Source organism: Anguilla rostrata, chromosome 19 (assembly GCF_018555375.3).
Source record: "Anguilla rostrata isolate EN2019 chromosome 19, ASM1855537v3, whole genome shotgun sequence".
NCBI lineage: Eukaryota > Metazoa > Chordata > Actinopteri > Anguilliformes > Anguillidae > Anguilla > Anguilla rostrata.
The window spans coordinates 6,102,124-6,109,697 of NC_057951.1; the positions used below are offsets into that span (position 1 = coordinate 6,102,124).

At 51.0% G+C, this 7,574-nt stretch overlaps 1 protein-coding gene across 3 annotated transcripts in view; it reads left to right on the forward strand.

Annotated features, from left to right (window-relative positions):
* LOC135245623 (caldesmon, smooth muscle-like) overlaps positions 1-7,574 on the forward strand; it is a 28,437-nt gene that overhangs the window by 8,191 nt on the left and 12,672 nt on the right. For 2 of the 3 annotated variants that reach the window (XM_064318789.1, XM_064318788.1), the window contains 8 exons: positions 543-768; positions 1,098-1,226; positions 1,560-1,603; positions 2,209-2,287; positions 2,714-2,830; positions 3,334-3,429; positions 4,601-4,666; positions 5,686-5,722. In XM_064318789.1, coding sequence (XP_064174859.1) covers positions 543-768; positions 1,098-1,226; positions 1,560-1,603; positions 2,209-2,287; positions 2,714-2,830; positions 3,334-3,429; positions 4,601-4,666; positions 5,686-5,722 — 794 coding nt within the window. The remainder of the gene's footprint in view (positions 1-542; positions 769-1,097; positions 1,227-1,559; positions 1,604-2,208; positions 2,288-2,713; positions 2,831-3,333; positions 3,430-4,600; positions 4,667-5,685; positions 5,723-7,574) is intronic. The other variant, XM_064318790.1, reaches the window with a different exon arrangement.

The following is a 7,574-nucleotide window of genomic DNA, read 5'->3' on the forward strand; positions in this document are numbered from 1 at the left end:
GTCCTGATGGCTTTAGCTGGCCAGCGCATCTCCTGATCCCACACAAGGCTGCATTTTTTAAAACCTTGAACTTGAAACTGAAATAAGGCAGCACTGATACCCTTTAAAGTACTCAGTCCTGTATCTTACAGTGATGTGGACAGTGGACTGATTAGGTGGAATATGAGAAGGTTCATGAACAGGCCGCCATGTTCTCTCCGGTCTGAAAAGTGTTGGGCCGAATCCGATCTAGCCAATCAGCTGCCGGCAATGTTCTGTGCCATATTAAAAAAATAAACAAACGGATATGAAACAGTACTTGGCATTGCGGACAAACGCTCGTAAAAACCAAAGAATTGTGCCAGCCACCTTCAGTGTCTGTGTGTCTGTGTGTCTGTGTGTGTGTGTGTGCGTGTGCGCGTGCGCGTGCGCGTGCGCGTGTGCGTGTGCGTGTGCGTGTGTGTGTGTGTCTGTGTGTGTGTGTGTGTGTGTGTGTGCATGCGTGCGCGTGCGTGTGTGTGTGTGTGCGTGTGTGTGTGTGTGTGTCTCGCTCTCTCTCTCAGTCGTGGGAACCCGCTCTCGTCGGAGGCGCGGGAGGCAGACCGGAGGGCGGAGGAGGTGAAGCGTCGCCGCGGCGACCCTGAGAGCGAGGAGCTGAAGAGGATGAGGCAGGAGACCGAGGCGGAGCTGCAGGAGCTGAGGAAGAGGAGGGAGGAGAGGAGGAAGGTGCTGGAGGAGGCGGAGAAGCGGAAGAAGCGGGAAATGGAGGAGAGGAAGGCCAGGGAGGAGGTGAGCGTGAGGAGTCGACTCAACTCCCGGCCTTATGCCTGGATTCAATCAACATTCGTCCTTAACTTTAACAAATTTAAAACATCAAAATTAAACATTTTAAATCCTGTTTTCCTTCACAAATAGAGTTCGGTGAGTTCAGCAATCACCAAAATGAATTAAAAATTGGAGAAAAGTAATATTGGAGAAAGTAATATTTGTGTTAACTATTTAATTTCGAATCAGTTATGGATGAAATTCGATTGAATTCAGTCCACAGTTTAGTTTTTTGGGGTTGCCTGTTATGATGGACGGAGCAGAGCTCAATATGGCCAGTCTGTCTTCCGCAGGAGGAGAAGAGGCAGATGAAGGAGGGGATCGAGCGGAGGAGGGCGGAGGCCGCGGAGAAGAGGCAGAAGACGGATGGGGAGGCCGCCAAGCCCTTCGTGTGCGTCGGCCCGCGGGGGTCCTCCCTGAAGGTTCGGTCTCTCGGGGGGGGCGTGGGGGGCGTGGGGGGGTGCGAGAGCGCCCGTGGCACGTGCTGTTAACTATTTGCATGGGTAGGGCGCACAGTCAAAGGAGCACCTGCACGTGCACCCCCTGGCGCTGGTGCACGTGCACGTGCACGCCTCTGATCGCAATAACCTTCACGGTGACATGCGTGGAATCGCTCCGTCGTGCGAACTCGTTTCGGTGAAGACGGGTTTCTCGCTGACGTTAAAATTTGAAAAAACGGCAATCCCTTTCGCTGACGCGGGCGTCGTTTGTCGTCACCGTGTAATTTCCTGCCCTGTGTTTTTTTTTCTTTTCAGATTGGGGACAGGGCGGAATTTTTGAACAAGTCTGCCCAGAAAAGGTGAGGCATTCAAGCCTTTCCCTCGTCTGTTCCCTCAGTCTTCAAATTCTACGCAATATGTGGCTTTTACCAGCTGCTGTGGAAAGCTATTTAGGAGGGCCATGCACCTGTGCTTTGAGTCTTCACAGTAACCATGGCCATGCAGACTAATCTGCTGGCATAAAATGGTATTTAGCAGATGAAAAACAGTATTGTATTGGCACCAGGGATATTATAGACAAACCAGATGGTTGACTCAGTCATTCTCAGCATGAAAGTCTCCCTACCACTGATGCAGGAACATTCTGATTTCATGCATCTTCTTGTATGCATCTTGGTCACCAAGTGCAATTTGAAGCACTGGAAACTTCTGTTACCAACTAAAGCCTCCTGTTGTTATGGAAACAGTAGGATGGAATGTAATAGGAGTCGACCATCTGTCTTTGGCATTTCGATAGTCTTTCATTTAGTCATCACCCTTATTCTTTCAGCATATCTGTGCCGGTGCTTTCTAATGTTCAAATGAACAAGCTTAAATCCACAAGCAAATTAATTACCATTAATATGTCAGAGCATTGTGCATCTGCTGTGTAAAATGAATCATATGTGTTTGCCCATTATTACAGCAGCACATTGAAGACTTCACACACGCCGACCATCTCCAAGATCGACAACAGACTCGAGCAGTACAACACCGCACTCCAGGTAAGGCCCACAATGCCAGGAAACGCAGATACAATAGAATTCCAGTTCATCTAATCTCAACATACCATAGAATTCAGAATTTCTCCTGACCCACCCCAGTTTTCTTGCTTGTCAAAGTTGAAAACTGTCAATCATTTTTAAAAAATAAATAAATACACTGCTGTGATATATGTATCGCTGTATGTTTACAAAGTGCCCACACAGACGGTGTATTGCCGTGTATTTGTGGTATATTTATCATTATATGTTCACACACATAGACGGTGTATTGCAGTGTATTTGTGGTATATTTATCATTATATGTTCACACACATAGACGGTGTATTGCGGTATGTTTATCATTATGTGTTCACACACATAGACGGTGTATTGCAGTGTATCTGTTTTAAATGAGGGCTCTTGCACCCCCTCTCTGTGCGGTCCCAGAGGGAGGCCCGGCCCTCCCGCCTGGCCCTGGACCTGCCCGTGGTGACTGATGGGATCCGCAGCCTCAAGACCCGCTGGGAGGAGGGGGACGTGATCGGGAACATCAACATCAACAAGGTAGCGGCCGTGACCCCGCCCGCCTGTGGGTGGCTAGCCCTCAGCCCCGCCCACATCCATGCACTTCCTGTGAGGTGTGTCGTCCTCAGCGCCACCCACATGCAGGCACTTCCTGTGAGACAAACTTGTGGACTCTCCCGTGCACCTGCCGGAAATTTCCTCTGTCATTATGGGAGAATGGGCCAAATTTTCAGGTGAATCTGATGGTCTACTGATCAGATACATTTTGGGGTGACTTTCCCCTTTGATTGAGCGTATGATTACACAGATCACTCAACTGAGAAGCGGTTGCTGATTTATTTGGTGGAAACAGAAAAAAGGTGACTCGTCGGTTATCCAGGGCCAGGGATGAGAACCACTCTTCTGGGAAATCCTTTATTTGATGCCAGCACAATCACTTGGGGGGGGAGGGGCTTAGGGACCCTCATCCTCAGTGGCCAATGGGGACTTAGACCCTGTAAACTGAGCTCCGCCCCCGTGTCTGTCTGCCCGCCCCCGCTAAGGAATCAGCCCATGTGAAGATCGCCGTGGCCGAGCTCATCAGCGACTGGCTCCACCGGGCCCCCGAAACCCCCAAATCCCCGGGAGGGATGCCTGCCGTAAGTCCCGCCCCCTTACCGCTCAAACCGCCATGGCCCGTGCTCGTCTCCGTCTGTGTTCCGCACCGTTTCATTATTAAGACACTTAACGTGCAGAACCTTTTAACGCACGCACACAATTAATTACACGAACAACGATTGGTGCAAGCCACGACCAATCAGTGTTCATGTTATTGGTTAGGCGCATGCTAAAAGTCTTAGTAAATCAGGCCCTATGATGGCTTTGGTAAAGTGTTTGCGCATATAATTAGCAATAAGGTTATGATTACTGATTTAGCTCACTGCTACTGTTGCAGTGAATTCTTGAGGAAGTGTAGCCCCTGCTAACATTATCATGAACCTTACTGCCCCCTGCTGGACAACCCAGGTATCTCACAGCTATAGTTGCATGTGCTGGAGGGCATGCAACACACACATTACACAGTAAACACGCACCGGAGGTGAACACACACTCTCAAGCGTGAAAAATCAGACGACGTTATTACCTTTTTGGGCTCAAGCTGCTCCAGGCTGCAGTGGCTGGATCGTACAGGAGCTGCTAAAATAAAATTTCCATTTCAAATTCAGTACCTTCTCAGGCACATCGTGAAATCAACCCATTTCAATACGCTTTGCCACTCAAAAGTGTCTCCAGCCAGGTGGTAGGCGTTTAAGTCCCGAAGCTGGTTGCTAATTTTTACTAGCCCTGTCTGTGCTACATCTAGTGCCGTACCCACAAACCCTTCCACCAGTTACAGCTCTGCATCCTTAAACCTTTGTGTGTGCATTTTTATAAGTGGCTCTGCAAAAGAACGGCAGTCAGTTCGCCTGGATGCAAGGTGATGTCGGTGTTTACTAACAGTGAATGTAGTCCAAACTTCTTGACTCCAAGTGACAGTTTCTCCTGTGGTTAGCTTTCGCGCAAAAGCTCAAAGGGCTTTTTGAACGCAAGAGCAAAAGTAGCTATTCAGCCAAATTAATTTTTTTGTTACTTTTTTTTTTTTTCAGGTTGTACCAGAATGCCGATTCTTACTGTTTTTATTAGTTTCGTCTTCATTTGCTTGCTATTTCTCTTGATTATTGCGATCACTTCATTGTTTTATTTTTATTTAAAAGAATTTTCCATTATTATTGTTTTGTTGTCTTTAGTGTGACACTGTTGCCGTGCCGTGTTCTGTGTTCTCATTGGCAGGACCTGAAACCTGGTGATGTCACCAACAAGCGCAGCCTATGGGAGAACATGAGCTCCGCCCCAAAGGTGAGTGTGTGCACATGGTGGGTGGGGGGGGGAATCATTTAACACATCATGTGACCAGGAGGCAGGTCCCGTTAAAGAGCGGTCTTCGCTCAGCTCTGTGACAGGCAGCCCCTGCAGGGCGGAGCCTGGTTAATTATGGTGGAGGAATTTCCTACTAATAAGAATATAATAATAACAATAATAATTATTATTATTATTTGACCTCTTCAGTCCCAGAACGTCACATAAACCGTTTGTGCGCACAGCAGTTACCAAGGGCGGTCAGTCAGCTAAGGGATCGCCAGAGCCATGTATTCACCTCCTTTTACCTCCGCACTCGTTGCTCCGGCCAACCCCGCCCAGAACTCCGCCCCCCTGCTCCCCTGGCCAGAGGAATTCACACCGCGTTCCCAGGGGGAGCCGCCTTCGATCAGCCAGCGATCCCAGTTTTGTTAGTCAAGTTATTCGCTCCAGTTCAAAAGTTAGTTTTGTTGGGGGAAAATGGACGGCGTTCAAAGAGCCTGAATTATTGAAATGTTAATGGCAGGAGTCACCAGTCCTACCAGTTACCGCTTCTTATGCGACTTTCCTCGGGCGTTTGTCTGTGTAGACTCTGTCTAATAGGTGAATTCTTAAACCGCCTGGCGGTAGTCGCCTCACAACCGGACGGAAATATAAGTGGGGCGTTTCCCTGACGTTATTTAAACGTTTGTCGTCAGTACTTTGCGCGCGAGCAGCGACCTTAACAGATCAGGCTCGACAGTGGGGCATGTTGTTACGCTCGGATACCGCCTCTGGATTTGTTAGCTGAGGTGTCGTCGTGTTCGAGTTGCACGTGAGCTTTGAGTATGGTAAGTAATCACCTGTGTGCTGTGCCGGTATGGGCAATGCAAAGGTTCCGGTTCCAGCTGAAGGGAATGATTCCAGACACTCGTGGCCTTCACTGTGAATGTCAAACAAGCTGCTGTGACAGCTCACCTTATAATGAAGCTGTTTGATGGAAAGCCTGACTATCTGTCCGTCTTTAACCTTTTTTGCAGACGCCAGATGGAGACGTGAGCAAGCCGGTCGCCAACGGTAAGGGCGTCGGATGCCAGACAGGGGGGAAAAAAGGGGGGGGGGAGGCGGGGGGGTGACCCGACGAGCGCTCATATCAGCCGCTGCCCGTTTACGAGCGCGGAGGTCAGGAGAAACCGCGGGCCTGTTAAAGGGCAAGGTCGAGGAGCGGGCGGGTGTGATTGACAGCGTGGGCCCAGCGTGGCCCCTCCCCCAGGCCCTCGCCCGCCAACCAGCCCCCCCCCAACGACGAGGCCAGACCTCCATAAATCAGAGTCTCGCGCCCGGCTCCCCGTCCGCGGCGGGTCTGGGGAATGCGGGCCGCTCTATATTTAAGCGGCGCAGCCGCGACCTTGAGCCGCGGCGCAGAAAAGCCCAGCAGGGCCCGGGCCGCACATGCCGTGCCCTCCCACCTGGATTCCGGCTTGCCCCCCCAGCGCAGCTGTCCGATTGTCACATTACGGGCGAGCGCGGGGCGAGATTAGCGGGACATTACAGCCCCAAGTGGAGTATGTGGGGGGGAGCGGTTGAGGGGGGAGGCCAAGGCACCGCGGGTAAAACAGTACGAACCCTCTCTCTCCCGCCTGGGGGAATTCAAGTCCCAGCACAGACTCGGCCTGATCCCTACCATCCCGTCCTCTGGATAGGAGTCAGCTTTAGCCCGGCCCCAGCAAAGCTCAAGCAAAAAGTGTTAAGCACTGAGTAGAGCTCTAAATCAGTCTGACAGACACGCCCCCGGTAACCCCACAGACACCGTCCGCACATGGAGAACCCCAAGACACGCTCGGTACCCCACAGACACGCCCAGTAACCCCACAGACACGCCCCCGGTAACCTCGCAGACACGCCCCCGGTAACCCTACAGACACGCCCTCGGTAACCCCCAGACAGCCCCGGTAACCTCGCAGACACGCCCACCGGTAACCCACAGACATCCCAGACCACAACACGCCCCGTAACCCCATAGACACACCCTCGGTAACCCCACAGACACGCCCCCGGTAACCCCACAGACACGCCCCCGGTAACCCCGCAGACACGCCCTCGGTAACCCCACAGACACGCCCCCGGTAACCCCACAGACACGCCCTCGGTAACCCCACAGACACGCCCCCGGTAACCCCACAGACACGCCCTCGGTAACCCACTGCACGCTCCCAGAGGCCCGCCAGTTGAAATAACTTAAAGTGAAGGGCAAATAACAGCCGAGCAGCCAATGATCGTCCAGATCTTAAGGTGCATGCCACTGCTCCATGAGGCAGCGCCTGCGGATACCCAGCACACACACACACTACACACACACACGCACACATGCACGCACACACACACACATACACACACATGCATGCACACACACACACACACACATGCATGCACACATACACACACATGCATGCACACATACACACACGCACACATGCATGCACACACACGCATTCACGCACACACACATACATGCACACACACGCCGGGGAATGGGCACAAAAGGTCAATTCACAGCTCTTGCTTTGAGCTCTGGCTCACAGTGAAAGAATTTAGCACCCAACAGACTTAGCAAGCGAGAGGTCAGGATAAATAGGCTTTTTATTTTTTCCAGACAAGCGCTCGCGTTGTTTTGTGTTGCATGAATCTGCAATGTCATCTGGACTGCTGTGGGAAGTAGACATCTCCCCCCATGCATAAGCTGGACTGCAGTCAAATCCATTTTAATTCTGTCAATCTGGGACAGTGGGAAATAAGAGAACAAATCCAAGTCACAATATTGTTCAATGTTTTTTTTTCAATTGATGGGCTTAATTTATTTCATGAATGGTTTACATATAAATGGAATTGGCCCCAACCTTGGCCCTGCGATACTAACATATTTGTGCTC